This window comes from Puma concolor, chromosome A3 (assembly GCF_028749965.1).
Source record: "Puma concolor isolate L17-30 chromosome A3, mPumCon1.1.hap2, whole genome shotgun sequence".
Taxonomy (NCBI): domain Eukaryota; kingdom Metazoa; phylum Chordata; class Mammalia; order Carnivora; family Felidae; genus Puma; species Puma concolor.
The window spans coordinates 21,269,592-21,294,560 of record NC_141669.1 but is presented as its reverse complement, the minus strand read 5'-3'; the positions used below and the strand labels follow the sequence as shown (position 1 = coordinate 21,294,560).

Below are 24,969 nucleotides of genomic sequence, written 5' to 3'. Positions count from 1 at the left end.
AGTTTGAGCCCCACACCCCTCTCTGCACTGACAGTGTGGAGCCTGCTCGGGATTCTCTCTCCCCCTCCCTCTCTGCCCCTTCCCTGCTTACTCTGTCTCTCTTGAAATAAACTCAAAAAAAATTTTTTTTTAATTAAAAAAAGCTTACAAATAACAAATCACTTTTGACATAATAAAACAGTTGTTGTGTTGTTGTCTTTAAAGGGTCGTAACAGGAGATCCTGAAGAGACTGCAGCAGGCCAATGTCACGGATGAGAGGGATGTGGGGGAGGGTTGTAGGTGATGTCTGCCGTGATGACTCACAAGCATCCAGAGTCTGGTCCGCCTTGGTAGGCACTACTCCAAAAGCAGAGCTGATTTGAGAATGCACTTACACTAATGAGCTCATGAAAGAAAAAAAGCATACCCTAATTCGAGCAGGACACTGCAATTGACATACAAAGCTTGTTTATTTATGGCTTGAGACCAGCATATGTCTGTGGCCGATCTACAAATGGAATCCAACTATAACTGGCAAGTTTCTTGATGCTGTGCGATTGGCTGTAAGGAACTCAAGGGCCCACAGTGGGTATAACTTGCCACAAAGACTAGGTAGGTCAAGTCCTTTCACCTCCATCCCTGGGTAAGTTTGGGGTAATACATGCAAACCCTTCTGGCTATATGGGCTTCCTTTGCCAGGCTACAGGCTGGCCGTCTACCTTCAACGTACAGTCTTTTTCCAGACTAGATTTTAGTATACCAAGTCCAGTCACATACTTAATTCCACATCCATAAAATTACACCAGATCGCCTTAATTGGGGTTTGGGGATTCATCAGACATTTACATAATTTCTTGGCTTATTCTTGTCTCCCAATTTGTGTGAATTTTACTACGATTCTCAGCAGGCAATCTCACTTTATTCATTTCAAGTTATTTTTGGAACTGCCTCACCATCATCATGTACTGACAACAAAAGGTACAAAGGATGGCACAGAGAAGGAAAGAAGGGAAGTCATGAGTAGGTGATCAGGCTTCGGGAAAAGTTCAGAGGCAAAAAAAAAAATAGAGAACTAGATGTTAGTAGAAACTGAGCACCTACCTCAGACCACCCACCCACTGTGCCAAATACCTCCGTGCATCATTCACAGCACATGTGCGTGATCACAGTAATGTTACTGTGAAGAATTTTACAAGTGAAGAATTGGAGGCTTAGAAAAAATAAGTAACTTGCCCTGGGCCAAAGCTCGCCAAGCTGAACATGACTAAGAAACAGTCATGGCATTAAAAGTTTGGGAGGTCTTGAGAAACTTTCAGAATGAAAGCAAAAAGACAAGTGGAAGGAGCAGATACCAAGTTCTCCTTAAGGAAATTTGGGAGCAAGGAAAAAAGATGCAAAGTAGGAAGAAAAGCAAAGACGCTTTGGAGGTGCAGGGTCTAAGCCTGGACGGACCCAAGCTGCTTACCTGGTGCGTGCCTGCTATGTGTTAGGTACCCGCTAGGTTTTCGAGATTTGTGGACAGAAGGGCAGGAGGAACTGCTGGGGCGACTGAGAGGCTGGGTGGCACAGGGGATTAAAAGCACACCGCTGGAGAGGCAGCCCCGGGGCAAAATACAGGGCATCTTCCCCTCACCTTCTTCAAAGCCTGTTAGAGACAAAAACTTTAAATGCCTGCTGCCAGAGCTGGGAACCACTTCCGATGTAAAAGATAGGAAATATTCTCAGAAGCAATGTTAGAAAATAGGGGTTTTTAAAATAAAAGCTTGTGATTTATAAGCTGAAGTAAACTTTGGGTGTACTAAGTGTATGTCATTAGATTCTTGTGGAATTAGCCTGGGAAATTAACACCATACATTTTTCTGTGAGAAAATGTGTTTAAGACAACCACCTTCCCAACTAATTGAAGTGTGACCCAGTTATTATTATACACTGCCCAGCACCCAGTTCTGGGGCAGTCAAGAGCAGGACACTACGAACAGCTGTTACTGCCACCTGCCTGCTACTCGGCTTCCTGAAACAAGTCACAGGGTTGTAGAACACCCAGGAGCAAGCAGGCGGATCACTCTTTAAACACACAAAACAAAAAACCTTGCACTATGCTGCTCTAAAGTAATCAGTGATTCTGAGACAGCATTCTTCTCCCTCAGAGCACCCTCCCCTCTTGCATCTACCAAGGAAAAATAAAGAAGACAATCTGAAAACAGTTAAAAGGATTTAAAAATTATTTACTCTTTACTTTTATTACAATAAATATTTATCAATAATAGAATGAAACAATTTTAAATTAAAACCTACTGCATTACTTTTGGGGTTCACAGCAGCAGAAATAAACATAAATCCAGTTCAGAAGGCAAGGCTTCCAGAACCCACTGGCAAGAAAACAGTCAGGTCTTGATTATCGGGGCCAGCAATGGGGAACAGTAACACCAACGATGCAAAAGTTAACAGTGATAGGATCTATTTGTGGACCAAACTGTCTACGACTTCACAACACTGCAGATAAGGAACTTTTAAGCAAGTTGTAAAGCCCCGTTTCTGCAAGAGCTAGATCTCTTCCCCCCTCGAGCTCTTGAGCACAACAACTGCTCCCAGAGCTGCCTTCTGGCCAGGGATGGGCCCCACCACCATTCAGAGCCAGAAGACTCAAACCTGATGGAAGCAGCCGTCTTCTTCAAAAGCTGTCTTTCTGGCTCACAATCCCTGGTGGAAGGGAAACAGAAAGAGATGTATTTCACAAGGGCCTTCCGCAGGGATTGAGATGAACTGCAAGTAGGAATGACTGTGGCTCTAGAGGAGGAAGAGGCTTCGGAGTTGGGGGCTATGTGCCGATCAGGTCAACAGGAAGAGACAATCTAACGAGGGTGTACCATTTTGCAGATAATCAAGAGCACACTGCATGTATATATGAATATATCATACATAGATATGCAGAAACCCTATGTGTACATATTAAATACGTATATATACACACACCACACATAACCAGATAAATGCTACATTATTTACCACGAACACAGCAAGTTCTAGACAGACCCATTATGAATATGCTCCATTCAACTATCTGAAAGAGGAAATGAAAGACTTTATCTCACTGACACACTCTGCTTGTGGCACACACGTTCCAGTGGCGTAAGTGGTGTTGCTAATAGGTACCTGAGAAGGCACGGAGCCGTCCTTGTTCCAGAATACCACACACAGCAAACTGCAACGGGTCTGAGCCACACAAGGTACTAACTGATTTGGCAGGATGCCTGCCACCTGTCCTTAGTCACAGGGCACGAAGCCTTACTCAGAAAAGTAGCCATTTCTTTTCCTACAGGTGGCTACAAATTTAACCTGTTTTGTCCTACGGGAGGGGAAGGGGACGAGGTAGGGGTCAGGGAGTCTGCACCTGGGCAGTAATTCACTGCTTCCCCACTACCCAGAGGAAATGCTACTTTCATAAAACAACTAAAATTTGGAGTGTAACACTGAAGTCTGCTTTCTTGGCACGTTTTGGAACGAGCATGTCATTACATGTAGCTGGGTCTTTGTCTCCTGAAAGCTGACTCATTTCGTTTAAGTTATCTAAACAACAAAACCTACAATGTTAATACTGTGGGCAGTTTCAATCAGCAGTTGTTAAAGTCTGATGCTGAATGATACCAGTAATTCACACAGATGTAAAATGCAACATTCACAGATCTTGTGAAATGAACATTCCTCCGGTACCGAGTTAGTAATATCAAGTACTAACTAAACGTGTTCCACGTAAGGTCAAGAACTTACTCCTTGGAATTAAAAAGTGCTCGTCAAGAATGTAAGAATCTTGGGCTCATGGCGAGTTGTGTATGTTTTAATAAAAAAACAAAATCAATTCCAAATTTTAATGGTTACCCATAGAAACTGCTCAAGGGAAGACTTTAGCCAAAGAGCCATAAAGCATCCCCAGCATTTAGCCAATCCTGGTATCTTTAATACTGACCTTAAGTTCCATGTAGCATTAGGTACTCTATGGCAATGATCCAATTCACAAGCTTTAAAAACAGCACCACTTTGGTTTAGCCTACCTTTCTACAAATGATTCTGTGAAGAGTAAGACAATGTGAATGGACCACACAATCCTTCTGTTAGGTCCACATGGACTTTCCTATAGAGATAAGCCCTCGTTAAGATATTCTAAAATCAGTCCACGTGCCACTTTCCAATTCTGGGATCCCGGCCTTTCTGACCGAATGCAACACAGTCTCCTCACTCCGGCCACCTGTGAGAAGGCTACAGATGGCAGAACATTTTCTGCTTCCCTAAATATTAGCTCATTTAAGATCTCTCTGTCTTAAGAGCAGGTCCCCGCTTAAAAACAAACCAGAAAAATCCGCTAGATTACTATCTCTCACATATTTGTTTATTGAAGAGCAAAGCGCAGTACTAGCATGTGGGTTAGAAAGTAAGGTTACATTTATTTTGCACTGTGGAAGCCCTGCAACGAATCAGCCAGCAGATTCCACTCCCATGGCTTCACACGAGGAAGAAGGTACGTGTCGCCACTCTCTCTGGAAAAGCTCGACAACCAGGATTTACCAGAAGCCCTAGTGTAACTGCCTGCCAATGCCAGTCATCTGGGCCACTGTCAAAGACGGAAAGTAAACTACGCAAGTCACATGGGTCACAAAATTAATAAAAGAAAAATCAGAAGTTTACTTAAGCTTCCTAAAACATAGAGAGCATCACACTTTCAAGTTTCACGGTGATTAGTTTAACACCATTTGCCTGTTAAAACTGTCACTTAAAATATACATGTCAAAGTGCTTCAAATGCAGCATACTAATTAAAATTCCTCTTGGAAGGTTCCAGTACCGGCAGCTAATTTAGGAAGGTTATTCACCCACAGGGTGTTCAAGAAAGGGCATGCTGCCTTACAAAGACACTTGAGAAGAAAAAGAAAATTCTAACTGGACTTCACAAATCTCCCACAGAGTGCTCAACCAAGTCCAGAACTGCTAAAGGCCACTCTGAACATAGGAATCAACGCAACCAAAGATTTCTGTATTTATTTTTGGCCTTTCTGGGGACCCACAGCCAAAAGTTCTAGCCCATCGGCTTCATTCTGTTGCCTCCAGCACATTCCCAGTCCTAGACCAGCAAAGAGATCTAAGGCAATCAAGGAGATTGGAATGTGGCAATATCTAGGCGCTACAGAGCAAGTTGGCGCCTCTGTCCTCGGTGGTGGCAAGTTCAAAGGAAGCCCAGAAGAAGAATGAGAGGAAGAGTCACACACAGGCTTCTAGTTAGAATAGAAAGGGGAAATGGAGCCTTTGACTCAAACACCTTCAGTTTACCTTTTTATTTTCCACAGGTGATAGAATCAAAGTCTACTTTGGCAAGCAAGGTACATTCCAAAGGGTTTTCAACGGACTACGAAATAAATTCTTGGAAAACTGAGCATTTAGGAAACTTGCAAATTCACATTTGAATTTGAAATTAGTGGCGGAATGACGATTTAAATTGAAATGTGAGAAGTTTAAATTCTGTGTTGCACTAGGATCACTGGGCACTAAGGTGACCCCTTTTTCTCCTTAAAGTGGACCCGATGCCTGCTTTTTCTCTTGCATGTTCCCCCAGAGCCCAGACTCCGGGTCATGATCAATACTCTTTTGGTACCTACTTAGAATGTGGGCAACCCGAGACGTACACTCCTCTTCCCCAAACCTCCACTAAAATAAGTGACATGTTGGTAGTAGTGCAAGTACATTCTAGACTAATCAGCACGGAGCTTTTTTAAAATTAGAAGTAAGAGCATTTTAAGCACGGTGCGATTCAAATGCCAAGGATGATTTTGCTGTTTGTGTATTACCCGGTTGTGTGCATCGGTTGTGTGCGAATGGAGGAGCGCTGCCGTAACCCGCGACAATTTTAAACTGTGCGATGCACTGACGGTCACGAATGTTAGTAAAGGACTGGGAAAGACGGCAATAACATACTCTAGTCAGGTAAAGATTTTTCTATCCCATGCTCCCCTCAAATGTGGGGGAATTAATTTCTGTCAAGCACCAAAGGGCAGGTTTCATACCATAACCTGACAAGAAACTTCTCACAGGTCTGGGTAACTCTGGTCAGCAGAGACACAAAGGAAACCTCCGGCCTGGCTAAGGCACTCTACTCTGAAATGGACAGAAAACATGCATGTGTGGCCAACCACGCCATTGCTCCCCTAAAGGCAGCTCAGCGTATGCTGGGAGAAAGGCTGGGGTGGTCCACTCACCCCCAAAGTATCATGCAGAAGCCTGAAAGATCTTGTATATTTATATTTATACTTTGGAAATGCGGTGGTAATTGGCATGACACAAACGCTCAGAGCTATCTGTAATGAAGTCCTGCTTCAGCTGCTGTATCACTACGTAACAAATGGGGCTTTCGAGATGCACTTCAAGATGGCAGACGGAACCAAGAAAACGTCAGCAGTATACTAACGATGCACAAGTCCACAGTATTCTGAAACACTCAGTTTCACTTTTATCTTGCTGACGGCCACCTTTCTTTCATCTAACGGTACCAATGAAACTATGGCATAATTCTTTACCGCTGTAGGGAAATATACAGTACAGGCACAAATAATTTCAAATAAACTTAATGCAGCAGAAAGAGAACAGAACACACTTTGAGGTAAAACAGCCCCAGAAGTACAGGACACGACCCCATGCCAGAAAGGGTGTGTGTGTGTGTGTGTGTGTGTGTGTGTGTGTGTGTATAACTATACTGTACAAGGTGAAGAAAGCCTGTGGTCCAAATTTGTCATTTAATAAATATTTATCAGTTCTTTCCTTATATAATACAGATTACTCTCATTCTGTGTACAAGGTCAACAAAATAGTAAAATGATTAGCTCAGAAACCTTTGAATGAAGCTTTGTTCCCGGCCCAAAATAACACTTGATCCAGTTCAATTTTGCAGATGACAAAGAACAAGGTATACAAAAAATAGAGTTACCGTTACTTAATTCATTCATTCTCTGACCTCCATGATGGCAAGTTACTAACAAACATGGAATCACTACCCACATTTTCCTGCATCAATTTCTCACCTATTTTCAGTCTCAGAAAAAGTCACCAGATATACCTCAACCTTTACGAGCCGTTTTTAAAAATGAGTACAGAACCATGAGTTAGCTCCTTGACTCCTCATTTCTAAGACACTGGATGACAATGATTAGAATTTACAAATTTAAAAACTGAAATATCAATTATAGTTATTTTTACAAAGCAGCAGACTGAAATTTAAAAAGGAATACATTATAATTAAATTTAACGATGGTCACATTCATAGATAAATAATGGTAAAAAATTTAATTACATATCAACACAGTGGTGCCAGTTTTATCCAAGTGCAATCCATCCAAAAAAAAAAAGGGTTTAAGATACACTCTTCATTCAAGCACAAACTTCATTCAGTGGAAAATAAAGGAAAATCAGCAAGTAAATATCACCACCACCAAACTACACGGAGACAAAGTCAAAAAGAAAGTCATGAGAAGGTGTCATGTAAAAAACAACCACATTGAAGTCAAAGGGATTTTTACCTCTGTCAGTAAACCTCAAAAATTATTCCAAGTCATTTTAAAGAGAGTAGATACTAAGTAAGGCATATATCTCAAAAGTTTTCTTCAACTGGGGAAGTGGAAAAGTGGGCAAGTTGGGGAAGAAAGAATGTCTACTTCCTTATCCTGTATGAAATAAAAACACAGCACTCTCTCCTCCACAAAAAAGAGACAGGACGATCGAACGGAAGAACAAATTGAATCAGGAAACTAATTTCAGAGTGAGGTTCATAGCAGTAATTCATAGGGAGGTTCGTGAGATTCCTAACTCCAAGGTAAATTTCTCTTATAAGGAAGTTTATCTGTGTTCCTTACGAGTAATTATCACAGGACTGGGACTGTCACATGCATTCATATAATCATAGTTCGCAGGCACCAAATCTCACCAACTTGCCGCTGAGGGGGAAAATACCACATTTAAACGATGAACCATGTTAATGTGTGAGCTACAATTATGATCCATTCTCTACTAAGTCTCAGTAGAATATTTCTCTTTAAAAGAAAATTAAACCGGGGGCGCCCGGGTGGTGCAGTCGGTTAAGCGTCTGACTCGATCTCGGCTCAGGTCATGATCTTGGCAGTTCGTGAGTTCGAGCCCCACATCAGGCTCTGTGCTGATTGCGTGGAGCCTGCTTGAGATTCTGTCTCTCCTTCTCTCTGCCCCTCCTCCGCTTGTGCTCTCTTTCTGTCTCTCTCTCCAACTAGGTAAATAAACTTAAAAAAAATTTTTTTTAATTAAATTAAATTAAACCATTTGTCAAGATCTGTTCCCAAGAAAGAGAGCCAGAATACTAGAGAATCTAAATATATATATTAGCTCTCTTAGCACATGAGGACAAAAGGCATTTCCATGGGAAGGAGAAATGAGTATTTGGCAACTGTATATTGTTCTGTAATCATTTGGCATCTCCGGCTAACAGTAACTTCCTCTTATCTTTTCCCCGTATTAGATTTGGGCTATTGATAACTTCCATAGCGAAAGACCTACCACTGAAACAGTATCAAATATGAAAACATCTTGTGGTTTTCTTAATGTTATCAGTGTTCCTAAACCAATCTGGGGGCTCTAAAAATAAAAACAAAGCATCTTTAACTCTGTACGAACCAAAACATCATGGACTCATGAAGCTAACATCACTAGAAACATTTTGCTGGTCTAAAGCACATTATGCCTAACCAAAATGCCACACAGTTTTATAAAAAGTAAGTTGGGAATTAGTAGGTCCAAAATTTCGTAAATTCAGATCATTTGTCCAAGTACTATACACACTGAGTTCCCGTGTCTGTTAAGCAGATCAGTTTAGTTCAATGGTGATGGATGAAATATTTACAAGCATCTTATTTACAGTACTTCCTTCTGTAGATTACAGGCCAATACTCTTTTCTTCCGTTCCTAGTCAATCCGAGTTTGGTTTCCTCAATGAGAAGGGATAAATCTGAAAATGGTTGCTCAGCTGCTTCACCTATATAGAAAACCAGAACATGAGACGGTGACAAGTACATTCCTAATTATTTTTAAAAAGCACACAAAATTCACCCACTGGAGACAACAATTTACCGACTGTAACAGCAAAACTCAGCAGAAATAACGGAGAGGCTTTTGTGGACTAGGATAGCTACAGAGCTAGAGGGCCATAGAATTCTACAGAATACTAGAACTACCCTGGGAGAGTTAGGACTTAACATGGGTCTGCCTAACTCCCAAATCTAGAATTTCTTCCAGGGCCCTCCAGACCACCCAGATTCACACCCAAATCTACTGGGTTAGTTGACACAATAATATCTAGTAGGTCAAATATTTACATATATAGACTCTCTATTCAACTGCTTACAGCATTTCTAGATAATCATTCCTAATCCTGATGAACAGTAGAAAAGCAGATCTCCACATTTTAGGTTAGGGTATCCCTAGTGGGCAGGCAAGACCCTGGTTATGTGTCAGTTACCAAAGTTCTAGTTCTGTTGCTGTCCTTTGTATTTCTAGTTCAAATGAATGTTCTGTGTAGCTTGCAAGTTTCACCTTCTGGTCAGAAGTTGCAAAACGTGGCAAGAGAGCACAAAGACCGACAAAAAAGATATTCCTAGAATTTTTTTCAATTACTTTGATTTATTTTCCAGATTTTTAACACTGAAAATATACTGCCTTTGTAATTTAACGAAAAAGGTTTTTTGGGTTGGTTTGGTATATGTACGGTTTCCGAAAGATATGCTTCTGAAGGGTTGTAAAAAATTAGAACAAGTATAAAAGACATTTACAACTATATTCTACTTCATGCATGTGAAATATAAAAGCCTAAGAGTGTTGACATAAAATCAAGCATTTATGTTAAGTATGCATAAATAAAAACATAAATGATTACGTCCTCATGTCACAATCCATAGTTATCGTGGATTTTTTTCATCTACTTTGTTCTAACAAATGTAGGCTGCTTTGGGGAGAACACTAAGGGAAGAAACCTAAATTTAGCAACATATACAAGGTAAAAGGCATGACAGGTGTGCTCATATAAAATTTTTTTTTTTAATGTTTATTTTGAAGGAGAGACAGAGCGTTGAGTGGGGGAGGGGCAGAGAGAGAGAGAGAGAGAGAGAGAGAGAGAGAGACACACACACACACACACACACACACACACACACACACAGAATCCCAGGCAGGCTCCAGGCTCTGAGCTGTCAGCACAGAGCCCGACGCAGGGCTCAAACTCACGAACCACAAGATCGTGACCTAAGCTGAAGTTGGACATGTAGCCGACCAAGCCACCCAGGTGCCCCTAGGTGCGCTCATTTTAAAATATTATGACAGAAGACATGTGTCTCAAACTGAGTCACGGTGGAGTTCCTTTCAAAACAAGCATACCAAATAAAAGCAGTATTTTAAGAGCCATAAAAACATGAATACCCTTTTACATAACCTCATTGCTATGAAATTATCCTCAGAAAATAAAATAAAGAAAAATATATTACTCCAGATTGTTATTGTTGTTCTTGTTGTTGTTATTCCAACCTTATTTGTAATGGTGAAAATCTGGAAACAACCTAGATGATTAAAATAACTGGATCATAATTAAGTAAACTGGGTAATTATTAAGTAATCTCCTTGCTGGAATACTGTACAATTAAAAACCATAATTATAAGACCATGCTAAAATACATAATTAGAAAAGAATGTTAAAGTGTGAGGAAAAAAAATAAATTGCATGGCTCTGATTTTCATTTTATTATATCTACCTCAGTCCATTTGCCTTGAAACTAGTCTCTTTTTAGAAGAGAATATTAAGGTTTGCAAAATACTTCTTAAATCCATTCTCTTCTATAATTCTCCTGATAAAAAGTCCCCTAAAGCTAAAGAAGCAAGTATAGAGGGGCACCTGGGGGGGCTCACTCAGTTGCAAATCCGATTCTTGACTTCAGCTCAGGTCATGATCTCACTGTCTGTGAGTTCGAGCTCCATGTCAGGATTAGGATTCTCTCTCTCTCCTTCGCTCTGCCCCTTCCCTGTTCACACTCTCTGTCTCTCTCTCTCTCAAAATAAATAAATAGGGGCGCCTGGGTGGCTCAGTCGGTTAAGCGTCTGACTTCGGCTCAGGTCATGATCTCATGGTTTACGAGTTCGAGCCCCACATCGGGCTCTGTGCTGACAGTGCAGAGCCTAGAACCTGCTTTGGATTCTGTGTCTCCCTCTCTCCTTGCCCCTCCCCATTTGTGCTCTGTCTCTGTCTCTCTCTGTCTCTCAAAATTAAATAAATGTTAAAAATAAATAAAATTTTTTTAAAAGTATAGAAATAGATAATCAACAAATGGGATTACTTGGTCTCATATAACTAAAAGCACACAAGAGCTTACAATTCCATTCACCAAGAAAACAGTTCACATTTGTACCTAAAAACAAGAACTCCTCATAATAACTATTGAGTTTTAAAGTTATTTGTAGTTACTGTAACATACTCATCAGAGAAACAATATCTGATATTATGTACCTGGATATTATCCAATATTTATAGGGACTATCCCAATTCTTCCAGCTACTTTCATAAGCAACTTTCTTTTGAAATTTTTCCTTCGCCACTTTTCTACTACTTACAAGAACGAAATAGAACCAATTTTGCTCTAGATGACTCACCACTCGTACTCCATAATGGATGTGGGCCAGAGTGAAAACAGCTGTTAAGGTATACAGGAGAATGCTCTCAACGTAAGAGGCTACTCCTAAGTTTACCACCAGGACAACCAAGAAAAGAGGAACCAGCAACCAATTCAAAGTTGGGCACCGAGTACTGCTCATTTGACAAACAATCAGCTGACACTTGAAGTTAGGGAAAAGGAAAAAAAAAAAAAAGAATGAAAATTTAATTAGCAAAGCACTTCATTTTCTTAAAATATAATTTATTGTCAAATTGGCTTCCATGCAACACTCAGTGCTCAATCCAACAAGTGCCCTCCTCAATGCCCATCACCCACTTTCCCCTCTACCCCACCCCCCATCAACCCTCAGTTTGTTCTCTGTATTTAAGAGTCTCTTATGGTTTGCCTCTTTCCCTCTCTGTAACTTTTTTTCCCCCTGCCACTCCCCCATGGTCTTCTGCTAAGTTTCTCAGGATCCACATATGAGTGAAAACATATGGTATCTGTCTTTCTCTGCCTGACTTATTTCACTTAGCATAATACCCTCCAGGTTCCATCCACATTGCTGCAAATGGCATGATTTCATTCTTTCTCACTGCCAAGTAGTATTCTACTGTATATATAAACCACATCTTCTTTATCCATTCATCAGTTGAAGGACATTTAGGCTCTTTTCATAATTTGGCTATTGTTGAAAGTGCTGCTATAAACATTGGGGTACAAGTGCCCCTACGCATCAGCACTCCTGTATCCCTTGGGTAAATTCCTAGCAGTGCTATTGCTGGGTCGTAGGGTTGATCTATTTTTAATCTTTTGAGGCACCTCCACACCGTTTTCCAGAGCGGCTGCACCAGTTTGCATTCCCACCAGCAGTGCCAGAGGGTTCCCGTTTCTCCACATCCTCGCCAGCATCTATAGTCTCCCGATTTGTTCATTTTGGCCACTCTGACTGGCGTGAGGTGGTATCTGAGTGTGGTTTTGATTTGTATTTCCCTGATGAGAAGTGACGTTGGGCATCATTTCATGTGTCTGTTGGCCATCTGGATGTCGTCTTTGGAAAAGTGTCTATTCATGTCTTCTGCGCATTTCTTCACTGGATTATTTGTTTTTCGGGTGTGAAGTTTGGTGAGTTCTTTATAGATTTTGGATACTAGCCCTTTATCTGCTATGTCATTTAGCAAAGCACTTCAAAACAAGTCACTCCAACATTTAAAAGCATTCCAGTACTTGAGCCAACACACTTATACAACATTATTAAGTTCAGAAGTTCTCAACTGCTCAGAAGCCCAACGGAACCCCTGTCCCACCTCCAAACCCGTGGACTCCCCGAGTGTCAGACAAGGCTGGAAAATAATTTAGTGAGGATGCTATAGAAGGCATTCTTCCGCTAGGTAACAGTTTGGATAAAAGGAATTTCTCCCGATTTTAAGATGGTGTGATAACAGAAAAGAACTTTCAAAATAGCCTTGTATAGCTCCATACACCTAAATTTCTTTATAGTGATGAAGAGATGCTATCTCCAATTCAGTCATATTGTCATATTAACACCTCAAAACCTCTCTGGCTTCTTTACTTCCAATACCTTACTCAAATCTACTTTTATGCCTTCAGAGATAATTTTTTAATACAAGGTATTAATATTTTCAGATCTTTAAACCCTGCGAAATCAGTAGGACCGGTGATAATGAACACATATTTACACACATGGAAACATAAGCTCAGTGGCTAGCTTTTAAAGTAAAAACTTATTAAGGACCTGACCGGAGCTAGAGCACATGCTCCCGGGTTGTCAGGACTATTAAGGTCTTTTCTCAACTGCGCCCGATCTCTCCTGGCTGCTGTCTTGCTGGGCCATGGCAGAGAAAGGGCTTTTGAAAAATATGTTGTATTTATTACAAAGTTTTTACACCTGTTCTTAATTTTAAAATCAGCTGATTTAAAAATGTGTGTGTGTGTGTGTGTGTGTGTGTTTTCTCAAAAACCCTTTTTAGTTTCCCTAAACTAATCATTAGATCTGCAGCCATCTGGAAAAGGAAAAAATAATTTTTAGCATGTTCTGTGTTTGGGTTTATTACTCTTTAAAGTTTCTACTGTAAAATATCTTTAAATTAAAATCTGTTTATTTTTAATTCGGAAGATTTCTCCAATTATCACATTTTGTCATATATTCCTTAGACAGGACTTAAATGAAAAAAAACCTGGGGCGCCTGAGTCACTCAGCTTAAGCATCTGGCTCCTGGCTTAGGCTCAGATCATGATCTCACCGTTAGTGAGATCGAGCCTTACGCTGGGCTCAGCGCTGACAGCCAGGAGACTGCTTGGGATTCTCTCTCTCTCCCTCTCTCTCTCTGCCCCTCCCTTGCATGTGCTCTCTCTCACTCAAAATAATAAACATTAAAAAAAAAGAAAAAGAAAAAACCTTACTGTGATGTTGGCAAAGGCTGTTCCAACCATAAAGTAGAATAGTCTAGGATGTATCTCTAAAATATCTGAAGGTGACTGAAGGATCCATGCTGTAGACAAAATGAAGAGCAAACATGGAGAAAAAAAGGGAACCATAGCTTCATAGACTGAATTGTGTTTCAAGGTGTTATTTTTATAGCTTCTGAAAAAAAAAAATCAAGTAATACAATGAACATTATTACAATATGAAAATCATTCCGTATTTGTAACTTTTGTAGTTTTGAAACTTTTTTCACACTTATCCTCTTAATTTACACTCACAATAATCCCACAGCATACATAGAACCAACATTACTAAACCCCATTTTACAGACAGGTTAAGTGACAACGTGAGAATTCAAATTTATATAACTTCCTACCAAGTGGCAGGGCCAGGACTAGAATGGAAGTGTTCTGACCCCGGGGCCTCCAGAACGTAAAGATAAATAAAACCTGATCTTTTGTTTTACAAGACTTATGCTCTAGGAGGGGAAATAAAATGAACACAAAACAGCACTAGCAAGTACCTGGCTGTGTTGTTATGATACCGAGTGACAGAGAATCTAAAAGCGGACGACTCTGCACTGAGACTGTCCTAGCATATCTCACTGTCTCTGGCCACACACTCCCATACATGTTTGCTCATCTGAACAAAGCCCCAAATTCTCCTCTTGGTTCTGTCACTGACAACATGATTCTGGACAAGATATTGCCTGATGAGGACCTCATCCTTAGAAGAAGAGGAAATGTCTCAATCTCTAAGGCCTTCAGAGCTTTAAATGTTATGGTTTCTATGAATGGCTGCCAGCTGCCATCGACAGGGAAGATTCATAGAGTGTGGCTTGACAGAGAGGATTCTGCAAGACAGATCTGAGAACTGAAGGATGAAGTGGGAAGTACAAGTGTTTCACGTAAAGGAGACAGCACTAGAGGGAGGTGGGGGCCAAATTACCAAGGAGAGAAAACAGCAAAGTACTTTCAGGGCCCGTAAGAAAATTCAGCGTGGCTGAGCAAAGGTGAAGTGCAGATCAGAGAAATGAAACTCTGCCCAAGCAACTCCCACAGTATCCCCGGCCCCACTCCTCGGGGCGGGAATTTTTATATAGTGTGACTTGGAAGTCAGCATAGATCCGGGGTTTGGTCCTAAACTACACAAACTCAGAAATTTAATTTTATGATCATGCTGACTAAACTTACACAGAAGCAATTCATAAAAACTTACCATCAATTTCTAAAAAGGACATAAACCTGTCACTATTCAACGGGAACACACTCCTTCCCAATTCACTCACAAAAAATGACAAATTAGACGACTTGTCTGGTGAACCAAAAACTGTAACAAAAGAACTAGTAGTTTGTGCTGTGGTTGAAATGACCACACAGCGACCATAGATACCCTAAATGGTCCTAAACTCATCCCAGATTCAAAACACAGCTTTTATGACCTTCTCAAAATGTCCAGATTCCAAAAGCAAAACAGATCCTAAAATTCATCTAACAACTGTCACACTTCTTGCCCAAATAAATAAGGTACTTACCTGAAAAAGTTCAATAAACTCATCGGAAGAGTCACACATAATGCACAGCCTAAAAGGGAGAATATTTAAATTACTGTGAATTGTTATTCAAGAGGGATTTTTATAATTATCGAATACATACAAAATATGTAATAGTTTTAGACCCAGTAATTCGCAGGTTCGGGTTTACTTCTGTAACGAAATTAAATACATTTCTGAACAACAGTGACAACCGGAAGAGCAGCAGGGCAGTCTGGTGGTTCAGTGCGGAGGCTCGGGAGCCAGACTGGGCTCGGATCTCGGTTGTGCCAACAGGTTATGTGATTTCAGGCAGATTAACGCTTCCGTGCCTCAATTTCCTCTTTTATAAGCCAGAGATAGAATTGGCCCCGCAGGGTTTTTGAGAAGTAAGTGAGTTATTACACGTAAAGACACCTGGAGCAGGGCTTGGCATATAGTAAATCGCACGAGTGTGAGTTACCGATGGATTCCGCGGTTTCCCATTGCCACTGATTTTTCTTTCCCAAGCATTCTTCGTTTCTCCGCCCGCTCCGCCCACAGACACCAGTTCTTTCCCCTCAGACCTAACAAGGACAGCCCTCCCAGGAAGCCCTACCATTGCTTCTGCTGCCCTCGCTCTCTGCTAGCTGAGTCTGCTATTCCCAATCACTCGCCAGACTTTTCCATGGCCTTCCTCAGTACTCTTTTATTCCTTCTGCCTTCCCTCTGCAGAAACTGCACTCTTGAATTTACCAAGTTCTCCTAATGATCAAATTCGATATTCTTTCTTCATTCCTGACTTCTAAGTGAGAGGACTCCATTGACTCTCCACTAACTGTAATTCTTTCCTCCCTTTGCCTTTGTGATTCCATCCTCCCAATGTTCCTGTCAGGCATCCAGCTACTACGTGTGGTGTCCTTTATTGGCAACTCTGTCTCCTGCCCATTCCTAACTGGGCATTAACCTGTGCTTCTATCCTCCCTCAGAGAATCCTCTCTTACAGCTTTAACTAGAAGCTTCTTGCAGATGACTCCAAAAGCTGGCAATGTACTCTTGGGCAAATCAGACAATCTCTCTGAGCTTCAGACTCCACAGTTGTCCAATGTGGATGGGTTCAATGATTTCCTAATGTCCCTTGCAGTTTTAAAATTCTCTGATTTGCTGGGGGGGGGGGGGGGTGGTGGCGGCACCTGGGTGGCTCAGTCGGTTGAGCTTCCGACTTCGGCTCAGGTCATGATCTCACGGTCTGTGAGTTCGAGCCCCACATCAGGCTCTGTGCTGACAGCTCAGAGCCTGCAGCCTGCTTCGGATTCTGGGTCTCCCTCTCTCTCTGACCCTCCCTCATTCATGCTCTGCCTCAAAAATAAATAAACATTAAAATTCTCTGATCCGGGGCACCTGAGTGGTTCAGTCAGTTTAGCATCTAACTCCTGATTTCAGCTCAAGTCATGATCTCACTGTTTGTCTGAGCCCGATGCACTGACAACATGGAGTCTGCTTGGGATTCTGTCTGTCTGTCTGTCTCTCTCTCCTCCCCCCCATGCACGTGCATGTACTCTCTCTCCCTCCCTCAAAATAAACAAATATTTAAAAATAAATAAACAAAAATAAAACTCTGATTCTACAGATTATAGAGATGTAACTTCCTGATCTTTCTCTCTGTCAAACTCCAAATCAACACATGTGGCAAGTTTCTGGATACTTCATTTGGATATTTCACTGTCACTCAACAGATGAGCCCCAGCTTACACACTCCAGACTCCCACTGACCACACTTGGCCTGGGGTGAGAAGGTGGTCAGTGCAGCTGTGGCCTGAAGGATCAACGACAGAAAGAGATTCCTTCAAAACAGCTCCTAAGACATTTTGCTAAAATGAGATGAAAAGACTGGAACCCACCAAACAGAAATCCCATCTGGGAAGATGAATTACTCTGCCACTCCCGAGCCCAACTGGAACAAAGTTCCTCAAGTTAGAAGAGCTTAGAGAGAAGGAGAAGACAGGCTGGTGTCCTCAGAAATCTTCAGCAGGTGACTCGGCCTCGTACTGGGAAGCACAGGTAGGGAGCCAGGGCTGAATCAATTGACCCAGAATCACTGCGACGCTGAGGTGTCGAAAGCAGGCTGACACAAACTGGCAAAAGATTTGCTACCAGGAGTATTTTTAGTTTAAAATATCTTGAAATAGCTCTAGCTTAAATACAGCAAGCATGTGGGAAGCTTGAGCTCTATACGGGTTGCCAAAAAGACATACCACATCTTCTCTTACTCCTCTCAACGGCACCTAATGTGCTTTCCATAAAAAGGACGGGCATATCTCAGAGATGTTACAGGTTGACTCCATACCACCGCAACAAAACAAACATCGAACGGCACAAGAAAGTCACGTGAATTTTTTGGTTTCCCAGTTACGTTTATACTATAATGTAGTCTATTAAGAGTGCAATGGCATTATGTCTAAAACAAATGTGCTTGCCTTAATTTAAAAATACTTTATGGCTCTAAGACTCTAACCATCATCTGAGCTTTCGGTGAGGTGCAATCTTTTTGCTGGTGGAGGGTCTTGTCTTGAGGCTGATGGCTCCTGACTCATCAGGGGGGGTGGCTGCTGAAGACTGGGGTGGCTGTGGCAAGTTCTCAAAACAAGAAACAATGAAGCTTCCCAGTGAAGCTTCTGACTCCTCCTTTCACAATTTCTCTACAGTATGTGAGGCTGTCTGATAGGGTTTTATCCACTGCAGAACTTCTTTCAAAACAGTCAATCCTCTCTAATCCTGCCACCGCTTTGTTTCAACTTAGTTTATGCAATACGCGAAATCCTTTGTTGTCATTTCAACAATCTTCAGGGCATCTTCACCAGTAGATACTATCTCAAGAAAACCATGTTGTTTTTTCATCCATAAGAAGTAACTCATCTGCTACAAAGTTTGAGCACCAGATTGCAGTAACTCAGTCCCAGCTTCAGGCTCCACTTCGAATTACAGTTCTCTTGCTGTTTCTGCCACAGCTAGTTACTTCCTTCGCTGAAGTCTCGAACCCCTCAAAGTCATCCATCCATAAAGGCCGGAATCAACTTCTTCCAAATTCCTGTCAATGTTGATATTCTGACCTCTCCCCGTGAATCACAAATGTTCTTAGTGGCATCTACAATACTGAATCCTTTCCAGGTTTTCAATTTACTTTGCCTAGATCCATCAGATCTTACAGCCTTATAAATCTGTATTTATTTCTTCAATAATAAGACTTGAAAGTTCAAATTACTCTTCAAGCTCCTGCAGGATGGATGCTTTGTTAGCAAGCAGGAAAACAACGTTAATCCCATTGTACGCTGTAATCAGAGCTCTTGGGTGACTAGGTGCTTGTCAATGAGCAGTAATATTTTGAAAGGAATCCTTTTTTTCTGAGCAGATCTCAATAGGGGGCTTAAAACACTCAGCAAACCATGTTGTAAACAGATGTGCTACTGTCCAGGCTTTGTTGTTCCATGTATAGAGGACGGGCAGGGTAGATTTGGCAAATTCTTAAGGGCCCTAGGATTTTCAGAATAGTCGATCAGCACTGGCTTCACGTTCAAGTCACCAGCTGCATTAGCCCCTACCGTGAGAGTCAGCCTGTCCTTTGAAGCCCTGAAACCAGGCATTGACTTCTCCTCTCTAGCTATGAAAGTCCTAGATGGCATCTCCTTCCGATATTAAGGCTGCTACAGGTACACTCAAAATCTGTTGTGTCGTGTAGCCACGTTCTTGAATTATCTGAGGCGGATCATCCAGAGAACCTGCTGCGGCTCCTACATCAGCACTTGCTGCCTCATCCTGCACTTTTACGACACAGAGAAGTCTTCTTTCCTTAACCGACTGAGCCACTCAGGCGCCCCAAGGCTTCTTTCCTTTAAACCTCACGAACCAACCTCTGCGAGCTTCACGCTTCTGCAGCTTCTTCCCCTCCCTCGGTTTTCCTAGAAGTGAAGAGAGCTAGGGCCTTGTTCTGAATTAGGCTTTGGCTCAAGGGAATGTTGTGGCTGCCTTGATCTCCTATGCAGACCACTAAAACTTCCTCCATGTCACAATAAGGCTGCTTCTCGCTTTCGTATCATTCTTGTGTTTAGGAAGGAGCACTTTTCATTTTCTTCAAGAGCTTTTCCACTGCATTTACAAACTTAGCTAAATGTGTGGCGCAAAGGGCCTGGCTTTGGGCCTATCTCGGCTTTCGACATGCCCCCCTTACTAAGCTTCATCACTTCTAGTTTGTAATTTAAAGAGGGAGACATGTGACTCTTCCTTTCACTTGAGCACTCAGAAGCCACTGGAGGGTCAGTAACTGGCCTAATTTCAATACTGTATCTCAGGAAATAGGGAGGCCCAAGGAGAGGGAGAGAAATGAGAGGGAGAGCGGAGGGTGAGTGGCACAGTCAGACACACACATTCGTCTATTAAATGGCCATCTTCCGTGGGCGTGCTCTGCGTGTCCCCAAAACAATTCCAACAGTAACATCAAAGACCGCGCGTCACAGACCACCATAGTGAATATAATAATGATGAAGAAGTGTGAAATACTGTGAGAATTACCAAAATCTGACAGACAGAGACATGAAGGGAGCCAATGCGGTTGGGAAAATGGTGCTGACAGACTTGCCCGACAAAAGGCTGCCACAAGCCTTCAATTTGTAAAAGAGACAAGTATCTGCAAAGCACAATAAAGTGCAATAAAACAAGGTATGCCTGTATGGGGAAAGCTGCTTTATTTACTTATACAGAAACGTGTGGGCTTTTGTTTTATTTCAGAAAGAAGAATTCAGGTAAACTCGTAAGTTACATGGAAAATTATGTGCCTATTAAAAGTATCCACTTTACCATCCCAAAATATATCTCACACCTCAGAGGATTCCATCTTCTCGTTAAGTTGAACACTTCAACGTAAAATGCAACAATCCTGCCACAAGACTAGCCACTTAAATCAGAAGATTCACTATGTGGTGGGAGTGAAAAGAAGCTAGCCTTCTCAGGCTAAAGAAATCCGTTCTTACAAAAACCCCCGAAAAAAGAACATTTGGAAGATTACAGCAGGGTTCTAAAATATCTGTAGACCAGAGCAACAGAGAATGGCCCAAACCACTGCCTAAAAGCCAGTGCCTAACGCACCAGCTTCTCAGCCGTTTCTAAGCTTTATCTAACGCCCATTCTATTAGCAAGGTGCACTGGGTAGTGAGGGGGGTTATTTTTCAGATAAGGGAACAGAGCAATAGCCGACAGCTTGCTTTTTTCTGCTTTTTTTTTTTTTCTTCTACAGAGGTCCTAATGCCACTCCTAGTGCCCCGGAGTAACAGCCCAGATAACTTCCTCTTTGCATAGAAAACACTGCCCCACTCAGTTAATCATCCCGTAGATATTCCCTCTGGCTAAAATCAAAAGGGAAACATTACCACAATCCAAATTTTTTACCAAATAAAACATTGTTACCAAAATCCTTTACCTAATATCCGGTGGCAAAAGAGAGTATGGGAGGAGAAGAGCACAACTTTCCAATGAATGTATTACAAAGTAATCTGTGTCATCTATTTCCTACAAACTAATGGTCTTCAATTCTGAGATAGGCACGAAATCTACACCAAATGTCCACCTAAATGTGGATCCTCTCAAACAGTCTAGATTCATTTAAACAGTTAGTTTACGAGGTTTATGCGATTTTGGTATTTATTTTCTTCGGACTAGAAGCAGCTTGGTGCCACATACAAAAAAACCACAACACAGGAATTTTGTTTTCCTTACTGGTTTGGTTGAAACCCTACAGGGCTATAGGGCTGTTCTGCTCGCTGGAGGGAACGGGAGAGAGGGACAGGTGTTACTGCTCGTAATCAATCAAACACTGGCTTGGATAACAAAGTGATGTTAAAACAGGCTTCAACATGGAGCTTCTTACCAATAATCATTGCAGTGAATAGGTCTCTATATAAGAAATTAAACAGGAAAGGTTCATACCAGGCCTCAACTCCCACAATCGCAGTCACTATGTAGACAAAAGATATAGTCTGGAAGGAAAATGCAGACAAAAGCATACAGAGGCATTAACAGCTGGAAAGGTCAAGGAGCCCGCAATGCTGTATGCAGCGTTAAATCTCGTAGTTTTAGTAAAAGCAAGAAGTACACTTAAATTTGATAATGTGGCAAGTCTTCTTCCCTTTAAAAGTTGCGGTTTTTTTAGCCAACGATGCCCTAAAATAACTAACTTCTACACAATGCAAACAACTGGCCATAATTTAGAACACTTTAAGGCACTTCAGGAATCGGTTAAGGTACGACACGGTCCAATTTGCCTACCCGATCACTTTCTTCAAACATTCCAATGTCTGAGGCTTTACTGGGACCTTAGGTACAAATGGGCAAAATGGCAACACAAAAAGCTGGGATTCGAAGGCAGGGAGAGTTAACAGCAAGCCTCTTAAGTAAAAGAAAACAAGTATCTCTACTCATTGAAAGCTCCCAGTAAAAAAAAAAAAAGCAACAATTATATGTGCATCTCTCTCTTTACAAAATCAACAGTTCAAAGGAATATTTATTAACATTAAGAAACTGCTCATTTTCTAGTTAATAATGACATTGTGATTATGTCTTTTTAAAAGTGCTTTTACTACTTAGAGATAGATGGGAAAATGTTGATCACATAATATCAGGAATTTCCTTTAAAATAATTGGGAGAGGGGCGCCTGGGTGGCGCAGTCGGTTAAGCGTCCGACTTCAGCCAGGTCACGATCTCGCGGTCCGTGAGTTCGAGCCCCGCATCAGGCTCTGGGCTGATGGCTCAGAGCCTGGAGCCTGTTTCCGATTCTGTGTCTCCCTCTCTCTCTGCTCCTCCCCCGTTCATGCTCTGTCTCTCTCTGTCCCAAAAATAAATAAACGTTGAAAAAAAAAAATTAAAATAATTGGGAGGAAGGGTATACATGAAACTAGACTGGCCACATAGCTGTTGAACCTAAGGAACAGGTACATAAGGGTTCACTATGCTATCCCTACTTTTTTATGTGCTTGAGATTTTCATAAATAAGCAACAAATAATACAAGATAAAAAGGAAATTTTTTTAAAAGCACACATCAGTTCTGGCCAAAAAAGCATAAGGGCAATAAAGAAGGAATGACAATGACAAAGACTACTCCCTTCCCCCTCCCCCCAAAAAATTCATAGCACTGTTGAAAATTTAAGGCAGAACACATACTTACCACCTGGCTAATGTCATATCCCCACGGCAGGAAAAGAATCCCTGTATTATACTTTTCCCAGTGGGACAGGATAAAAGAAAACAAAACTACCCATAGTAGGAGATAAAGAACAAAAACACTGACACCAGATGGTCCTCGTCCAAAGATGGAATACACAGTCACAACAAAGTAAACACATGACCAACTATCAAGGCCATGGTCAAAAAGCTCCCCTAAAGGGGTGCTGGAATTGGTTCTCCGGGCCTGCTTTCCATCCACACCATCTGCAACAGAAACACATTACCATGGGAAAAGGTCAACATCGGTACCGCAGGGAGAAAATCTTCTTTAACAAACTGGAGAAACACAAAACAAATCAGCGTATCATAGGAATGTTGATGAACTAAAGTACAGCGACCAGCCAGGACTGTAAAAATCCAACCTCTAATTCCTACAATTCAAAGATTTCAGAAAAAAACAAACAAACAAAAAAACCCACCCTAACTTCTTAGAGTTTAACCTAAAACTTAAAGTATATTACATCAACTAAATGGTGTCAATTTTAGATGTGAGGACAAAGCATTGTAGTTGGACTCTGAATTCTTCCAAATCGGACTAACAACTGAGTTGTTCTGCTAGCCACAAATTCTCAGGCCTCCAGAGAATATGCAATAGTTATTCATCACAACTGATCTAACCACTCCTTGCTCTAGGATCCAAAAACATCCCGAACTTCAGTCGTAACACCTATTTCATCTTGTTTGAAATTACAGTCACTTGGTTACAGATGTGCTCCTTCCCCGATTGTAAGTGCTTTCAGAAAAGGCTTTGCACACAGCAGGTGTTCAGTAAATATAAGAATTAAATGTATTGAAACTGTGCAAGGCACTGTTCCTGATGCTGTGAAGATTATCATAAGAATAATCTCCGAATAAAGTAAGTTTGCGTCCTCAGTGTTTATAACTGAGAACGGAGACAAAACATGGCGATTAAAGATACAGTACATCCCAAACCACAAAAGAGTTCGGAAAAGGGACAAGCACTCTTCACGCTAAGATAATCAAGAACGGCCTTCCAGACCAGATGAAACCTGAGTGGGGACATAAAGAATGAGTTGGATTTCAGTAGATAAGAGTATGCTGTTTCAAGAGGAGGGAGTGCTATCAGCAAAAACACCAAGATGGAAAAGCACATGCGTGTTCAGAGAATGCCAAAGTAGTTTAGGTCGACCAGAGGAAACCAGTAGGTAAAGAGGGCGGTAGAGAGGCCAGAAGGGAGGTTGGAGCCAGCTCAGAAGTTTCAGGGAGTACGGAGAGCTACGAAAAGGTTGTGAGTAGGGGAATGACAGGGGTAAAGGCAGTGACGTGCTTCAGGAAGATTCACCTGGCAGCAGTGTGAATGGCAGGCTGGAGAGAGAACACTAACCAGTAAGGCCCGCACTGACATGGAATACAGCAGGAATGAAAGGCTGGAGGCAGGTGAGATATTAAGAAAGTCAAACTGGCAATGCAGCAAAAGATGAGCGGTGAGGCTAAAGGACCAGAAGATCCTCCCGATTTCCCGTCTGGGTAACTAACTAAGAGAGTGGTAGAAATGGGGAAGTCCAAAGAGCCTGCCTGACGGAAAAGATGCTGAGTACAAGTTTAGATGCTAAAACTGAACTGTTGGCAGAATTATCCACATGGTCATGTCAAGCAACTCAACCTCAGGTACTTACTAACAACTCAGAAAATATATGAGGGCTGGATAGAAACACAAGAGTCATCTCAATAGTGGTAAGAATTATCGAGGGAATAAGAGGAAAGGGAAAGTTGAGGATACAGCACAGTGAAACACCTTCATTTAGGGCCAGAAACAGAGGAGCTGGGGCGTGAGGGGTGTAGGGAGAGAAAAAGAGAGGGAGAACAGTAAAACCTAGTTAAAAAGAAGAGTCTGAGGGGCGCCTGGCTGACTCAGTCGGAGGGGCACGTGACTCTTGATCTCAGGGTTGTGAGTTCGAGCCCCACGTTGGGTGTAGAGATTACTTAAATAAAACTTAAAAAAAAAAAAAAGAGTCTGAAGCATTGCTCTGCACGCTTGTGCAAGAACCAACCACCCTGCTATAAATAAGACACAATTCCTGTGGTCTCTCAGGAACCGTGAGTCTA

The 24,969-nt window shown here is 41.6% G+C and overlaps 2 protein-coding genes across 3 annotated transcripts in view; both read right to left on the bottom strand.

The window, feature by feature from the left end:
* Positions 1-2,056, bottom strand: part of DRC1 (dynein regulatory complex subunit 1) — a 45,384-nt gene extending 43,328 nt beyond the window's left edge. Inside the window, exon 1 of the mRNA XM_086700190.1 lies at positions 1,446-2,056. The gene's annotated coding sequence lies outside the window, so the exon portion shown is untranslated. The remainder of the gene's footprint in view (positions 1-1,445) is intronic.
* A 128-nt stretch (positions 2,057-2,184) lies between these two features.
* SELENOI (selenoprotein I) overlaps positions 2,185-24,969 on the bottom strand; it is a 46,735-nt gene continuing 23,950 nt past the window's right edge. Inside the window, exons 5-10 of one of the 2 annotated variants that reach the window (XM_025927106.2) lie at positions 22,844-23,106; positions 21,549-21,657; positions 15,656-15,704; positions 14,100-14,280; positions 11,674-11,856; positions 2,185-9,016 (exon numbers count right to left, since the gene is read on the bottom strand). In XM_025927106.2, the coding sequence (XP_025782891.1) occupies positions 8,918-9,016; positions 11,674-11,856; positions 14,100-14,280; positions 15,656-15,704; positions 21,549-21,657; positions 22,844-23,106 (884 nt within the window). In that variant the 3' untranslated portion in view covers positions 2,185-8,917. The remainder of the gene's footprint in view (positions 9,017-11,673; positions 11,857-14,099; positions 14,281-15,655; positions 15,705-21,548; positions 21,658-22,843; positions 23,107-24,969) is intronic. The other variant, XR_015248949.1, reaches the window with a different exon arrangement.